Source organism: Chrysemys picta, chromosome 24 (genome assembly GCF_011386835.1).
Source record: "Chrysemys picta bellii isolate R12L10 chromosome 24, ASM1138683v2, whole genome shotgun sequence".
Lineage (NCBI taxonomy): Eukaryota > Metazoa > Chordata > Testudines > Emydidae > Chrysemys > Chrysemys picta.
In genome coordinates, this window is record NC_088814.1 from 17,093,421 (window position 1) to 17,109,481 (window position 16,061).

General features: G+C 51.3%; 1 protein-coding gene across 1 annotated transcript; it reads right to left on the reverse strand.

Moving 5' to 3' along the window:
• Positions 1 to 2,085: 2,085 nt before the first annotated feature.
• LOC135977333 (myb/SANT-like DNA-binding domain-containing protein 2) lies at positions 2,086 to 3,698 on the reverse strand. Its single transcript, XM_065577698.1, has 2 exons — positions 3,161 to 3,698; positions 2,086 to 2,555 (listed from the first exon to the last, which is right to left on the reverse strand). The coding sequence occupies exons 1-2, from the start codon at positions 3,696 to 3,698 to the stop codon at positions 2,086 to 2,088; spliced, it is 1,008 nt and encodes a 335-aa protein (XP_065433770.1).
• Positions 3,699 to 16,061: the final 12,363 nt, after the last annotated feature.

Consider the following 16,061-nt stretch of genomic DNA (forward strand, 5'->3'; position numbering starts at 1 on the left):
TGGCTACCAGTCGTAGTATACTATTTTCTGCCAATTGCCCAGTATTGTCTGCTAAGCACCCAGAAGAGGCCGAGGGCGATGCTGGGTGCTGGCGGACGTGGGGATGGCAGACGTGGGGCTGCATTGCTACACAGCAGCAGCCCCTTGCCTTTTGGTAGACGATGGTATATTACGATTGGTAACCGTCGTCATCGTACTGCAGAGGCTATCACTCATGCTGCACCGTTGGCTGCCAGCTTAAGATGTAAAAAATAGATTTGTTCTGTATTCATTTGCTTCCCCTTCCTCCGTGAAATCAACGGCCTGCTAAGCCCAGGGTTTTCAGTTTAATCTTTGGGGGGACCATTCTGTGTGACAGTTGTTTGTGTTTCTCCCTGATGCACAGCCACCTTTCTTGATTTTAATTCCCTGTTCCTGTACCTGTACGCCATGTCGTCACTCGGCCCTCCCTCCTTCTCCTGGTCCATCAGATACTAGTTTCGCGCCTTTTTTCAGACCAGGCGCCATAGCTAGCACTGGGATCATGGAGCCCGCTCAGATCACCGCGGCAATTATGAGCACTATGAACACCACGCGCATTGTCCTGGAGTATATGCAGAGCCAGGACATGCCAAGGCGAAACCCGGACCAGCCGAGAAGGCGATTGCAGCGCGGCGATGAGAGTGATGAGGAAATTGACATGGACATAGACCTCTCACAAGGCACAGGCCCCAGCAATGTGGAAATCATGGTGTCACTGGGGCAGGTTCATGCCGTGGAACGCCGATTCTGGGCCCGGGAAACAAGCACAGACTGGTGGGACCGCATCGTGCTGCAGGTATGGGACGATTCCCAGTGGCTGCGAAACTTTCGCATGCGTAAGGGCACTTTCATGGAACTTTGTGACTTGCTTTCCCCTGCCCTGAAACGCCAGGATACCAAGATGAGAGCAGCCCTCACAGTTGAGAAGCGAGTGGCGATAGCCCTGTGGAAGCTTGCAACGCCAGACAGCTACCGGTCAGTCGGGAATCAATTTGGAGTGGGCAAATCTACGGTGGGGGCTGCTGTGATCCAATTTGCCAGGGCAATGAAAGACCTGGTGATATCAAGGGCAGTGACTCTGGGCAACGTGCAGTCAATAGTGGATGGTTTTGCTGAAATGGGATTCCCAAACTGTGGCGGGGCCATAGACGGAACCCATATCCCTATCTTGTCACCGGAGCACCAAGCCACCGACTACGTAAACCGCAAGGGGTACTTTTCAATGCTGCTGCAAGCCCTGGTGGATCACAAGGGACGTTTCACCAACATCAACGTGGGATGGCCGGGAAAGGTACATGATGCTCGCGTCTTCAGGAACTCTGGTCTGTTTCGACAGCTGGAGGAAGGGACTTTCTTCCCGGACCAGAAAATAACCGTTGGGGATGTTGAAATGCCTATCGTGATCCTTGGGGACCCAGCCTACCCCTTAATGCCATGGCTCATGAAGCCGTACACAGGCAGCCTGGACAGGAGTCAGGACCTGTTCAACTACAGGCTGAGCAAGTGCCGAATGGTGGTGGAATGTGCATTTGGACGTTTAAAAGCGCGCTGGTGCAGCTTACTGACTCGCTCAGACCTCAGCGAAAAGAATATCCCCATTGTTATTGCTGCTTGCTGTGCACTCCACAATATCTGTGAGAGTAAGGGGGAGACATTTATGGCGGGGTGGGAGGTTGAGGCAACTCGCCTGGCCGCTGATTACGCGCAGCCAGACACCAGGGCGGTTAGAGGAGCACAGCAGGGCGCAGTGCGCATCGAGAAGCTTTGAAAACGAGTTTTGTGACTGGCCAGGCTACTGTGTGAAACTTCTGTTTGTTTCTCCTTGATGAACCCTCCAACCCCCCCGCCCCGACCCGGTTCACTCTACTTCCCTGTAAACCAACCACCCCACCCCACCCTCCCCTCCCCAATTCGAGCACCGCTTGCAGAGGCAATAAAGTCATTGTTTTTTCACATTCATGCATTCTTTATTAGTTCCTCACAGAAGTAGGGGGATAATTGCCAAGGTAGCCTGGGAAGGGTGGGGGAGGAGGGATGGAAAAGGACACACTGCATTTTAAAACTTTAAGTCTTATTGAAGGCCAGCCTTCTGATGCTTGGGCGATCATCTGGGGTGGAGTGACTGGGTGGACGGAGGCCCCCCCACCGTGTTCTTGGGCATCTGGGTGAGGAGGCTATGGAACTTGGAGAGGAGGGCTGTTGGTTAAACAGGGGCTGTAGCGGCGGTCTCTGCTCCTGCTGCCTTTCCTGCAGCTCAACCATACGCTCAAGCATATCAGTTTGATGCTCCAGCAGACGGAGCATTGACTCTTGCCGTCTGTCTGCAAGCTGACGCCACCTATCGTCTTCAGCCCGCCACCTCTCCTCTCGTTCATATTGTGCTTTTCTCATCTCCGACATTGACTGCCTCCACGCATTCTGCTGTGCTCTATCAGCGTGGGAGGACATCTGCAGCTCCGTGAACATATCGTCCCTCGTCCTACGTTTTCTCTTTCTAATGTTCACTAGCCTCTGCGAAGGAGAAACATTTGCAGCTGGTGGAGGAGAAGGGAGAGGTGGTTAAAAAAGACACATTTTAGAGAACAATGGGTACACTCTTTCATTACAAGGTCGCATATTTCGGCTTGCAGGCAGCCATGGTAGGCCACAGTGTTTTGGCTTTTTTAACCTTCTTAACATGTGGGAAAGGTTTCAAACAGCAGCGCATTTCCCATATCAAGGATGAATTGGGTTGTCCATTTAAAATGGGTTTTCAGTGTAAAAGGAGGGGCTGCGGTTTCCCGGTTAACATGCGGCACAAACCCAAGTAAACCCCCCCCCCCCCACACACACACACACGATTCTCTGGGATGATCACTTCACCCCTCCCCCCACCGCGTGGTTAACAGCGGGGAACATTTCTGTTCAGAAGAGCAGGAACGGGCGCCTCTGAATGTCCCCTTAATAAAATCACCCCATTTCTCCATGAAGGAGAGCTTTCTGGAGATGTCCCTGGAGGATTTCCGCTCCATCCCCATACACGTTAACAGACTTTTCCAGTAGATGTACTGGCCACGATTGCCAGGGAAAATTAATCATTAAACACGCTTGCTTTTAAACCATGTGTAATGTTTACAAATATTTACAAAGGTACACTCACCAGAGGTCTCCTGTGTGCCCTGAGGGTCTTGGGTGAGTTCGGGGGTTACTGGTTCCAGGTCCAGGGTCACAAACATAACCTGGCTGTTGGGGAAACCGGTTTCTCCGCTTTCTTGCTGCTGTGAGCTACCTACAGTACCTCCATCCTCATCTTCCTCGTTCCCCGAACCGTCATCCCTGTGTGTTTCTCCATTGATGGAGTCAAAGCACACGGTTGGGGTAGTGGTGGCTGCACCCCCTAGAATGGCATGCAGCTCCGCGTAGAAGTGGCAAGTTTGCGGCTCTCTCCCGGACCTTCCGTTTGCTTCTCTGGCTTTGTGGTAGGCTTGCCGTAGCTCCTTAATTTTCACGCGGCACTGCTGTGTGTCCCTGTTATGGCCCCGGTCCTTCATGGCCTTGGAGACCTTTTCTAATACTTTGCCATTTCTTTTACTGCTATGGAGTTCAGCTAGCACTGATTTGTCTCCCCATATGGCGAGCAGATCCCGTATCTCCCGTTCGGTCCATGCTGGAGCTCTTTTGCGATCCTGGGACTCCATCACGATTACCTGTGCTGATGAGCTCTGCGTGGTCACCTGTGCTCTCCACGCTGAGCAAACAGGAAATGAAATTCAAACGTTCGCGGATCTTTTCCTGTCTACCTGGTCAGTGCATCTGAGTTGAGAGTGCTGTCCAGAGCGGTCACAATGAAGCACTGTGGGATAGCTCCTGGAGGCCAATAACGTCGAATTCCATCCACACTACCCCAAATCCGACCCGCAAAGGCCGGTTTTATCGCTAATCCCCTCGTCGGAGGTGGTGTAAAGAAACCGATTTAAAGGACCCTTTAAGTCGAAAGAAAGGGCCTCGTCGTGTGGACGTGTCCAGGCTTAATTCGATTTAACGCTGCTAAAGTCGACCTAAACCCGTAGTGTAGACCAGGCCCCAGATATGCAAGGGGTTAGATTAGATGCTCTAAAGGTCTCTTGTTGCCATAAAGTCCACTAATTTTCGAAACACTGAGTGTAGCGTTGGGAGCAGCCTCTGATGTTTTACTGTCTAGCCGTCTTGCTTCCTAGAATGAAGACGCATTGAGTGGCTTGATCCACAGGGAGTAGCTTAAACCTTCAAAGTGTCTGGTCAGCGGCAGGACAATAGCACTTCAGGGTTTGGTTGGGTGTGGCAGTGACATCAGAAAGGCCTTTTGCAGGACCTCAACCTATTGGTCAAAGGTGTTAGGGAGGTGGTGACCTCCGAGAGAGATGCTGACATCAGCCAGGCAGGACAGGGGCTTAGGGCCAGGGAAACCTCAGAGACCCCTGTGGCTTTCATGGAATCATAGAGTCATAGAATATCAGGGTTGGAAGGGACCTCAAGAGGTCATCTAGTCCAACCCCCTGCTCAAAGCAGGATCAATTCCCAACTAAATCATCACAGCCAGGGCTTTGTCAAGCCGGACCTTAAAAACCTCCAAGGAAGGAGACTCCACCACCTCCCTAGGTAACGCATTCCAGTGCTTCACCACCCTCCTAGTGAAATAGTGTTTCCTAATATCCAACCTGGACCTCCCCCACTGCAACTTGAGACCATTGCTCCTTGTTCTGTCATCTGCCACCACTGAGAACAGCCGAGCTCCATCCTCTTTGGAACCCCCCTTCAGGTAGTTGAAGGCTGCTATCAAATCCCCCCTCATTCTTCTCTTCTGGAGATTAAACAATCCCAGTTCCCTCAGGCTCTCCTCATAAGATCAGCAAGGATTTCACTGTTTAGCCAAGCTGGTCGCCTGCCATATTTACTATTCTTTCTACACATCGGGATGGTTTGTTCCTGCAACCGCAATAAGGATTCTTTAAAATACAGCCAGCACTCCTGGACCCCATTGCCCTTCATGTTATTCTCCCAGGGGATCCTGCCCATCTGTTCCCTGAGGGAGTCAAAGTCTGCTTTTCTGAAGTCCAGGCTCCGTATTCTGCTGCTCTCCTTTCTTCCTTGTGTCAGGATCCTGAACTCGACCATCTCATGGTCACTGCCTCCCAGGTTCCCATCCACTTTTGCTTCCCCTACTAATTCTTCCCTGTTTGTGAGCAGCAGGTCAAGAAAAGCTCTGCCCCTAGTTGGTTCCTCCAGCACTTGCACCAGGAAATTGTCCCCTACACTTTCCAAAAACTTCCTGGATTGTCTGTGCACCGCTGTATTGCTCTCCCAGCAGATATCAGGGTGATTAAAGTCTCCCATGAGAACCAGGGCCTGCGATCTAGCAACTTCTGCTAGTTGCCAGAAGAAAGCCTCGTCCACCTCATCCCCCTGGTCTGGTGGTCTATAGCAGACTCCAACCACGACATCCCCCTTGTTGCTCACACTTCTCAACTTTATCCAGAGACTCTCAGGTTTTTCTGCAGTTTCATACCGGAGCTCTGAGCAGTCATACTCCTCTCTTACATACAATGCAACTCCCCCCACCTTTTCTGCCCTGCCTGTCCTTCCTGAACAGTTTATATCCATCCATGACCGTATTCCAGTCATGTGAGTTATCCCACCAAGTCTCTGTTATTGCTTCAGCAAGTCTCCTTCTGGAGGTCTCTCTTTGAGGACTGAGAGAGTATTAGGGTTCACGTATGTGAGTGCGAGGAGGAACCTCTTTCGAGTTTTCTCCTTTCCTTTGACTGATTTTACTAGAAAACAGACGTCCCTGTTGAGAAGGTAAGAGCCTCGGAGAGGTTTGTAACCTGTTCAGTCTGATCCACCTGGTGCCAGCTGAATTCTAGGCATGGAAAACAGTAGTTTAAGGTGGCAGAATTTTATTCCCTCCCTGGGATTTTGTCCCGTAGAATCACTGGGGACATTAGGGTTTGTCCTTTTCGTTTTACCTTTTCCTCCATCCCTCCTTCCTTTCTCTTCATCTCTTACTTCTTTTGTTCCCTTCCCACCACCAGGAGTGGTGTGTGTGTGTGTGTGTGTGTGTGTGTGTGTGTGTGTGTGTGTGTGTGTGTGTTGCTGGGGGTGCTCTTCACTTCCCCTTGTTGGGAGTTGATCCAAAACTGTGGGGTTGAAATAGTGCTTGGACTCCACTGACACTAGATGCTGCCATCCTGTGGAATAGCATCAGTGTCTGGCATGACTTGGGGCAAGATCTCAACCTCCCCGCAACGCACTTTACTGCTGGCAGAATCCCTCCTGCCCCCCCTGCTAGAGCCGCCTCCCTGCCCAACCTGGGTGGGGGTGGAGAAGAGGGTTCTGATAACTTGAGCTGTGGTTTGGAGGTGGAACAGCTGTCAAGGGCACTGAGGGGGAGGTAGCAGGGAGCTCATCCTACAAGGAGGGAGTTTGGCACTGGAGGTTACTAGAGAGGACAAGAAGACTCCATTCTGGGGTTCAGGAGGTGAATTCATCCCTCAGTGGTGGGCAGGTGATGGGTGGAAATACTGCTGGTTCCAGGTGCCCTTAATTCCCCCTGTTTCCTCGGGGCGTTTGAGTCTCTGACAGGTTCTCGTTCCCTTGCAGCAGGAGGACGTCAGGGTCAAAGTGATGCACCAGCTCCGCCTCATCCGGCACTTGCGCCAGGTGCCTGAGACTCTGCAGGTGTTGTGCCTCTGAGGCCTTCAGCAACTCCTGCTCCCTGCTGCAGGTACTGCTCTGGCTCACTGTAAATAGGGAGCTAGTGGAAGGGGAAATGGAGCCCCCTGGCATTCACTAAAAGGGAAAGTGGTGTATTCTCCATCTCTTGATGTCATCGAATGAAGACTAGATGCCTTTCTGGAATGTGTGTGCCCAAAAAGTAACTATTGTACTATACAGGAAGCCTATGAAATGCAGGGGGTTAGATGAGATGCTCTAAAGGTCTCTTCTGACCATAAAGTCTACTAATTTTGGAAACACTGAATGTAGCATTGGGAGCAGCCTCTGATGTTTTACTGTCTAGCCGGCTTGCTTCCTAGAATGAAGACCCATTTTGTGGGGTGATGCACAGAGAGGAGTTCAAACCTTCAAAGTGTCAGGCCAGCAGCAGGACATTAGCACTTCAGAGGATGGGTGGGTGTGGCAGTGACATCACAAAGGCCTTTTGCAGGACCTCAGCCTATTGGTCAAAGGTTTTAGGGATGTAGTGACCTCAGAGAGAGATGCTGACATCAGACAGGCAGGACAGGGGCGCAGGGTCAGGGAAACCTCAGAGACCCCTGTGGCTTTGCTTCAGCAAGTCTCCTTCTCGAGGTCTCTCTTTGAGGACTGAGAGAGTATGAGGGTTCACGTATGTGAGTGCGAGCAGGAGCCTCTTTCGAGTTTTCTCCTTTCTTTTTACTGATTTTACTAGAAACCAGACGTCCCTGTTTAGAAGGTAAGAGCCTCCAAAAGGTTTTGGAACCTGCTCAGTCCGATCCATCTGGTGCCGCTGAATTCTAGGCATGGAAAACACTAGTTTAATAGTGTTCACAAACACTATTTCAACCCCACAGTTTTGTACTATACAGGAAGCCTATGATATGGAGGGGCTCAGATGAGACGCTCTAAAGGTCTCTTCTGGCCATAAAGTCCACTAATTTTGGAAACACTGAGTGTAGCATTGGGAGCAGCCTCTGATGTTTTACTGTCTAGCTGGCTTGCTTCCTAGAATGAACAGGCATTGAGTGGGGTGATCCACAGGGAGTAGCTCAAATCTTCAAAGTATCAGGCCAGCAGCAGGACATTAGCACTTCAGGGGATGGGTGTGTGTGGCAGTGACATCACAAAGGCCTTTTGCAGGACCTCAGCCTATTGGTCAAAGGTGGTGGGGAGGTGGTGACCTCACAGAGAGATGCTGACATAAGCCAGGCAGGATAGGGGTGCAGAGCCAAGAAAACCTCGTAGACCCCTCTGGCTTAGCTTCAGGAATTCTTCTTCTCTAGGTCTCTGTTTGAGAGAGTATTAGGGTTCACGTATGTGAGTGCGGGGTGGAACCTCTTTCGAGTTTTGTCCTTTCCTTTTACTGATTTTACTAGAAAACAGACGTCCCTGTTGAGAAGGTAAGAGCCTCCAAGAGGTTTGTAACCTGTTCAGTCTGATCCACCTGGTGCCAGCTGAATTCTAGGCATGGAAAACAGTAGTTCAAGGTGGGAGAATTCTCTAGCCCACCTGGGATTTTGTCCTGAGGAATCTCTGGGGACATTAGGTTTTGTCCTTTTCGTTTTACCTTTTCCTCCATCCCTCCTTCCTTTCTCTTCATCTCTTACTTCTTTTGTCCTTTCTCCTGTTCCCCTCCCACCACCAGGAGTGCTGTGTGTGTGTGTTGCTGGGGGTGCTCTTCACCTCCCCTTGTGGGAAGTTGATCCAAAACTGTGGGGTTGAAATAGTGCTTGGACTGCACTGACACTAGATGCTGCCATCCTGTGTCTTAGCATTAGTGTCTGGGATGACTTGGGACAAGATCGCAACCTCCCCGCAACCCACTTCACTGCTGCCAGAATCCCTCCTGCCCGCCCTGCTAGAGCCACCTCCCTGCCCAACATGAGAAGAGGGTTCTGATAACTTGAGCTGTGGTTTGGAGGTGGAACAGCTGTTAGGGGCACTGAGGGGGAGGTAGCAGGAGCTCACCCTACAAGGAGGGGGGTTGGCACTGGAGGTTACTAGAAAGGACAAGAAGACTCCATTCTGGGGTTCAGGAGGTGAATTCATCCCTCAGTGGTGGGCAGGTGCTGAGGGAAATACTGCTGGTTCCATGTGCCCTTAATTCCCCCTGATTCCTCAGGGCGTTTGAGTCTCTGACAGGTTCTCGTTCCCTTGCAGCAGGAGGACGTCACGGCCAAAGTGATGCATCAGCTCCGCTTCATCCGGCACTTGCGCCAGGTGCCTGAGACACTGCAGTGGCTGTGCCTCTGAGGCCATCAGGAACTCCTGCTCCCTGCTGCAGCTACTGCTCTGGATCACTGTAAATGGGGAGCTAGTGGAAGGGGAAATGGAGCCCCCTGGCACTCACTAAAAGGGAAAGTGGTGGATTCTCCATCTCTTGATGTCATTTCATGAAGACTAGATGCCTTTCTGGAATGTGTGTGCCCAAAAAGTAACTATTGTACTATACAGGAAGCCTATGATATGCAGGGGCTTAGATAAGATGCTCTAAAGGTCTCTTGTGGCCTTAAAGTCTACTAATTTTGGAAACACTGAGTGTAGCATTGGAAGCAGCCTCTGATGTTTTACTGTCTAGCCGGCTTGCTTCCTAGAATGAAGACGCATTGATGGGGTGATCCACAGAGAGTAGCTCAAACCTTCAAAGTGTCAGGCCAGCATCAGGACATTAGCACTTCAGGGTTTGGTTGGGTGTGGCAGTGACATCACAAAGGCCTTTTGCAGGACCTCAGCCTATTGGTCAAAGGTGTTAGGGAGGTGGTGACCTCAGAGAGAGATGCTGACATCAGCCAGGAAGGACGGGCGCAGGGCCAGGTAAACCTCAGAGACCCCTGTGGCTTTGCTTCAGGAACTCTCCTTAGAATCATAGAATCATAGAATATCAGAGTTGGAAGGGACCACAAGAGGTCATCCAGTCCAACCCCCTGCTCAAAGCAGGACCAATTCCCAGCTAAATCATCCCAGCCTGGGCTTTGTCAAGCCGGGCCTTAAAAACCTCCAAGGAAGGAGACTCCACCACCTCCGTAGGTAACGCATTCCAGTGTTTCACCACCCTCCTAGTGAAATAGTTTTTCCTGATATCCATCCTGGACCTCCCCCACTGCAACTTGGGACCATTGCTCCTTGTTCTGTCATCTGCCACCACTGAGAACAGCCGAGCTCCATCCTCTTTGGAACCCCCCTTTAGGTAGTTGAAGGCTGCTATCAAATCCCCCCTCATTCTTCTCTTCTGGAGACTAAACAATCCCAGTTTCCTCAGGCTCTCCTCATAAGTCATGTGCTCCAGACCCCTAATCATTTTTGTTGCCCTCCGCTGGACTCTTTCCAATTTTTCCACATCCTTCTTGTAGTGTGGGGACCAAAACTGGACACAGTATTCTAGATGAGGCCTCACCAATGTCGAATAAAGGGGAACGATCACGTTCCTCGATCTGCTGGCAATGCCCCTACTTATACAGCCCAAAATGCCGTTAGCCTTCTTGGCAACAAGAGCACACTGTTGACTCATATCCAGCTTCTCGTCCACTGTGACCCCTAGGTCCTTTTCTGCAGAACTGCTACCTAGCCATTCGGTCCCTAGTCTGTAGCAGTGCATGGGATTCTTCCGTCCTAAGTGCAGGACTCTGCACTTGTCCTTGTTGAACCTCATCAGGTTTTTTTCTGCCCAATCCTCTAATTTGTCTAGGTCCCTCTGTATCCGATCCCTACCCTCTAGTGTATCTACCACGCCTCCTAGTTTAGTGTCATCTGCAAACTAGCTGAGAGTGCAGTCCACACCATCCTCCAGATCATTAATAAAGATATTAAACAAAACCGGCCCCAGGACCGACCCTTGTGGCACTCCGCTTGAAACCGGCTGCCAACTAGACATGGAGCCATTGATCACTACCCGTTGAGCCCGACGATCCAGCCAGCTGTCTATCCACCTTACAGTCCATTCATCCAGCCCATACTTCTTTAACTTGGCGGCAAGAATACTGTGGGAGAGCGTATCAAAAGCTTTGCTAAAGTCAAGGAATAACACATCCACTGCTTTCCCCTCATCCACAGAGCCAGTTATCTCATCATAGAAGGCAATTAGGTTAGTCAGGCACGACTTCCCCTTGTTGAATCCATGCTGACTGTTCCTGATCACTTTCCTCCCCACTAAGTGTTTCATAATTGATTACTTGAGGACCTGCTCCATGATTTTTCCAGGGACTGAGGTGAGGCTGACTGGCCTGTAGTTCCCCGGATCCTCCTTCTTCCCTTTTTAAAAGATGGGCACTACATTAGCCTTTATCCAGTCATCCGGGACCTCCCCCAATCGCCATGAGTTTTCAAAAATAATGGCTAATGGCTCTGCAATCTCACCCGCCAACTCCTTTAGCACCCTCGGATGCAGCGCATCCGGCCCCATGGAATTGTGCACGTCCAGTTTTTCTAAATAGTCCCGAACCACTTCTTTCTCCACAGAGGGCTGGTCACCTTCTCCCCATATTGTGCTGCCCAGTGCAGCAGTCTGGGAGCTGACCTTGTTCATGAAGACAGAGGCAAAAAAAGCATTGAGTACATTAGCTTTTTCCACATCCTCGGTCACTAGGTTGCCTCCCTCATTCAGTAAGGGGCCCACACTTTCCTTGACTTTCTTCTTGTTGCTAACATACCTGAAGAAACCCTTCTTGTTACTCTTAACATCTCTTGCTAGCTGCAACTCCAAATGTGATTTGGCCTTCCTGATTTCACTCCTGCATGCCTGAACAATATTTTTATACTCCTCCCTGGTCATTTGTCCAATCTTCCACTTCTTGTAAGCTTCTTTTTTGCGTTTAAGATCAGCAAGGATTTCACTGTTTAGCCAAGCTGGTCGCCTGCCATATTTACTATTCTTTCTACACATCGGGATGGTTTGTTCCTGCAACCTCAATAAGGATTCTTTAAAATACAGCCAGCTCTCCTGGACCCCTTTGCCCTTCATGTTATTCTCCCAGGGGATCCTGCCCATCTGTTCCCTGAGGGAGTCAAAGTCTGCTTTTCTGAAGTCCAGGCTCCGTATTCTGCTGCTCTCCTTTCTTCCTTGTGTCAGGATCCTGAACTCGACCATCTCATGGTCACTGCCTCCCAGGTTCCCATCCACTTTTGCTTCCCCTACTAGTTCTTCCCTGTTTGTGAGCAGCAGGTCAAGAAAAGCTCTGCCCCTAGTTGGTTCCTCCAGCACTTGCACCAGGAAATTGTCCCCTACACTTTCCAAAAACTTCCTGGATTGTCTGTGCACCGCTGTATTGCTCTCCCAGCAGATATCAGGGTGATTAAAGCCTCCCATGAGAACCAGGGCCTGCGATCTAGCAACTTCTGCTAGTTGCCAGAAGAAAGCCTCGTCCACCTCATCCCCCTGGTCTGGTGGTCTATAGCAGACTCCAACCACGACATCCCCCTTGTTGCTCACACTTCTCAACTTTATCCAGAGACTCTCAGGTTTTTCTGCAGTTTCATACCGGAGCTCTGAGCAGTCATACTCCTCTCTTACATACAATGCAACTCCCCCCACCTTTTCTGCCCTGCCTGTCCTTCCTGAACAGTTTATATCCATCCATGACAGTACTCCAGTCATGTGAGTTATCCCACCAAGTCTCTGTTATTCCAATCGCATCATGGTTCCCTGACTGTGCTAGGACTTCCAGTTCTCCCTGCTTGTTTCCCAGGCTTCTTGCCTTTGTGTATAGGCACTTAAGATAACTCATCGATCGTCCCTCTTTCTCAGTATGAGACAGGAGTCCTCCCCTCTTGTGCTCTCCTGCTTGTGCTTCCTCCCAGGATCCCATTTCCCCACTTACCTCAAGGCTTTGGTCTCCTTCCCCCGGTGAACCTAGTTTAAAGCCCTCCTCACTAGGTTAGCCAGCCGGCTTGCGAAGATGCTCTTCCCTCTCTTTGTTAGCTGCCTAGCACTCCTCCTTCTTGGAACACCACCCCATGGTCGAAGAATCCAAAGCCTTTTCTCCGACACCACCTGCGTAGCCATTCGTTGACTTCCATGATTCGACGGTCTCTACCCAGGCCTTTTCCTTGCACAGGGAGGATGGACGAGACCACCACTTGTGCCTCAAACTCCTTTATCCTTCTTCCCAGAGCCACGTAGTCTGCAGTGATCCGCTCAAGGTCATTCTTGGCAGTATCATTGGTGCCCACATGGAGAAGCAGGAAGGGGTAGCGATCCGAGGGCTTGATGAGTCTCGGCAGTCTCTCCGTCACATCGTGTATCCTAGCTCCTGGCAAGCAGCAGACCTCTCGGTTTTCCCGGTCGGGGCGGCAGATAGATGACTCAGTCCCCCTGAGGAGGGAGTCCCCAACCACCACCACCCTCCTCCTCCTCTTGGGAGTGGTGGTCGTGGAACCCCCATCCCTAGGACAGTGCATCTTTTGCCTTCCAATCGGTGGAGTCTCCTTCTGCTCCCTTCCCTCAGATGGGTCATCTAGTCCACTCTCCACATTAGTACCTGTAGAGAGAACATGGAAATGATTACTCACCTGTATCTCCATTGCTGGTGCATGGACGCTCCTCTTTCTCCTTTGGAGGTCACATGCTGCCAAACCTCTTCACAATCCTTCTGTCCCTGCTGCACCTGCTCTGAATCTTCAGAACATTGTGGGAGAAGCATCTCCTGACGTCTATCCAGGAAATCTTCATTTTCCCTTATGCAACGCAGAGTAGATACTTGTTTCTCCAGCCCTCGAACCTTCTCTTCCAATATGGAGACCAGCTTGCACTTTGTACAGACAAAGTCGCTTCTGTCCTGTGGAAGAAAGACAAACATGACACAACCTGTGCAGGTTACAACAGCGGATCGCTCACCTTCCATATCACCATGTCCTCTTAAGAGCTTCTTCAACTGTTGCAGGAACTACTCAGAGAAACCCACAGATGAAAGCCTCAGTGAGCTCTCCCCAGGCAAACTCCCTCTGTTAGCTTCTGCTGTTCGCCGCTCAGCTGGTTCGCTGCTGACTGCCCTTATATACCAGTCAGGCCCACTCAAGGCCCACCTGGAACAAAGCACTCCCAATTCACACTTTTCAAACAAACAAGCAAGCAATCAAGCACACGGTCAAACTGACCAACTGTCCCAGCAGCAGACACTCAGATACTCCCCAACACAGCCCCCCTAATGCAGCACTTAGCGTACCTCCTCTCGGACGGCTCCCAGGCAAACTCCCTCTGTTAGCCTCTGCTGTTCGCCACTCAGCTGGTTCGCTGCTGACTGCCCTTATATACCAGTCAGGCCCACTCAAGGCCAGGACTGAGCCTGCAAAGGCAGGTCCATATACACCCCTCAATCCACAGCAGATCTCCCATCAATAACAATACAAGCAATCAGGAGAATGATGAGGGGCAGTTGGCCTAATGCTGGGAGTGGGAGGACATGTCCCTTTAATGTGGTCACTAAACTTTTATCTAGTAAAGTGACTGGTGCATCTGCTGTCATTCAGTGGGAGAACAAAAATCTCTTGGGTGCTGCAGTCTGCCCAGGGTTCAGCTGCACTTAACCTGAGTTGCTCGCACACTTGCAGTGGTTGTGCACCACGCCACTGGTCACCCATGTTACATGAAAATCTGGCTCTGATGGTGTCGTAATTAGACTTAACAGTTACTGCTGCATTTCCCAGAGCTGTTGTCCCAGGCTGGCTGCAGACTCAGGCAGACAGAACTGTGTCAGCTAGACGCCCATCACCTTTGGAAGATATTCCCTGTAGCCATAAGGGCTCGAGACAGCCGTGTTTCTTCACTGAAAACTTGCAGTGAGCTGCCCCTGAACCCCAGATTAATACCGTGTGTGGGCAGGTGCAGAGCTCAGGGCTTGAAGGCCCTGGTCTAAGGTCTGAGCCAGCGCAGAACTAGGAGTCTCGATCTCCTGTGTTCAAAGCAAGACTCCGACAATGACTCCCCGGGTGACCTTGGGCAAGTCACGTCCCTGTTCTCTGCCTCAGTTTCTCCCAAAATGGGGCTCCATTTACCTGCTCCACAGGGCTGCAGGGATGGATGGGGATGAAGCCTAGGAAGGTGGCACATGCTGAGGACAGTTACACTTTTGCAGCTCTTTAACCCTGTATCCTCTTGCAGGGCCATGATCCATTCCTGCAGGTGAACCGGTGGCCACGGTCTTCTCTTCCTCCCTCCCCCACCCCCCCGCTGCATTGCTGTCAATAGGGCCGGCTGCAGGCAGGCTGATGTCACTGGCTCCAATCTGCAGCTGGCAGCCCTTGGGCAGCAGCCGCTGCTGCGGCAGGGGGTCTGGGACTGCCAGAGCCGGAGGGAGGGGGCTGGGCTGGCAGGGGGGCGCGGGTGGGCAGTGATGTGAGGCGTGGCAGAGGGAGGCGGCGGGGCCCATGGTTGCAGAGGACGCCCGCAGAGGTAGGTGCTAAAGTGGCTGCGAGCGGCCCATCCCCCTGCCGGGAGCAATAGTGTAAAAAAAAATTTGGGGTCACAGCTTTTTGGTGTCCCCAGATCTTGGTGCCCTAGGCAGCTGCCTAGTTCACCTAGTGGTTAAACCGGCCCTGGGGGTGGGGGCTGCAACTGGGCCCAGGAAATGAGGGCTCCTGGACTCTCATACAGGGCACCTCAAACGGCGGCACCCGGCATTAGTGACTATGGGAAATGTCCCTGATGCCACCCATGCCAATGCAAGGGGCCATGGAGGGCTGGGAATATCGGTGGGTGTTAAATGTTGGGAGAGCGGGGCACCAGCAGAGTGTGGGGAGCCCAGGGCTGGGATCACAGGGGGCTGCGGGTTGGGAGTGAGGGGCACCGGCAGAGCTGTGTGTAGAGGGGAGCCCAGGGCTGGGATCTCAGGGGGCTGCGGGTCAGGAGTGAGGGGCACTGGCAGAGTGTGGAGAGCCCAGGGCTGGGATAGCAGGGGACTGCAAGTATCAGAGGGTAGCCGTGTTAGTCTGTATCTACAAAAACAACAAGGAGTCTGGTGGCACCTTAAAGACTAACAGATTTATTTGGGCATAAGCTTTCGTGAGTAAAAACCTCACTTCTTCGGATGCATAGAGTGAAAGTTACAGATGCAGGCATTATATACTGACACATGGAGAGCAGGGAGTTACTTCGCAAGTGGAGAACCAGTGTTGACAGGGCCAATTCAATCAGGGTGGATGTAGTCCACTCCCAATAATAGATGAGGAGGTGTCAATTCCAGGAGAGGAAAAGCTGCTTCTGTAATGAGCCAGCCACTCCCAGTCCCTATTCAAGCCCAGATTAATGGTGTTAAATTTGCAAATGAATTTTAGTTCTGCTGTTTCTCTTTGAAGTCTGTTTCTGAAGTTTTTTTGTTCAATGATAGTGACTTTTA

Coding starts and splice junctions, on each gene's coding strand:
- LOC135977333 (XM_065577698.1), bottom strand. CDS start 3,698: ATGGAGTCCCAGGATCGCAAAAGAGCTCCAGCATGGACCGAACGGGAG. Junction 2,556..3,160: donor GGGCACACAGGAGACCTCTG/GTGAGTGTACCT, acceptor CTCCTCCACCAG/CTGCAAATGTTTCTCCTTCG.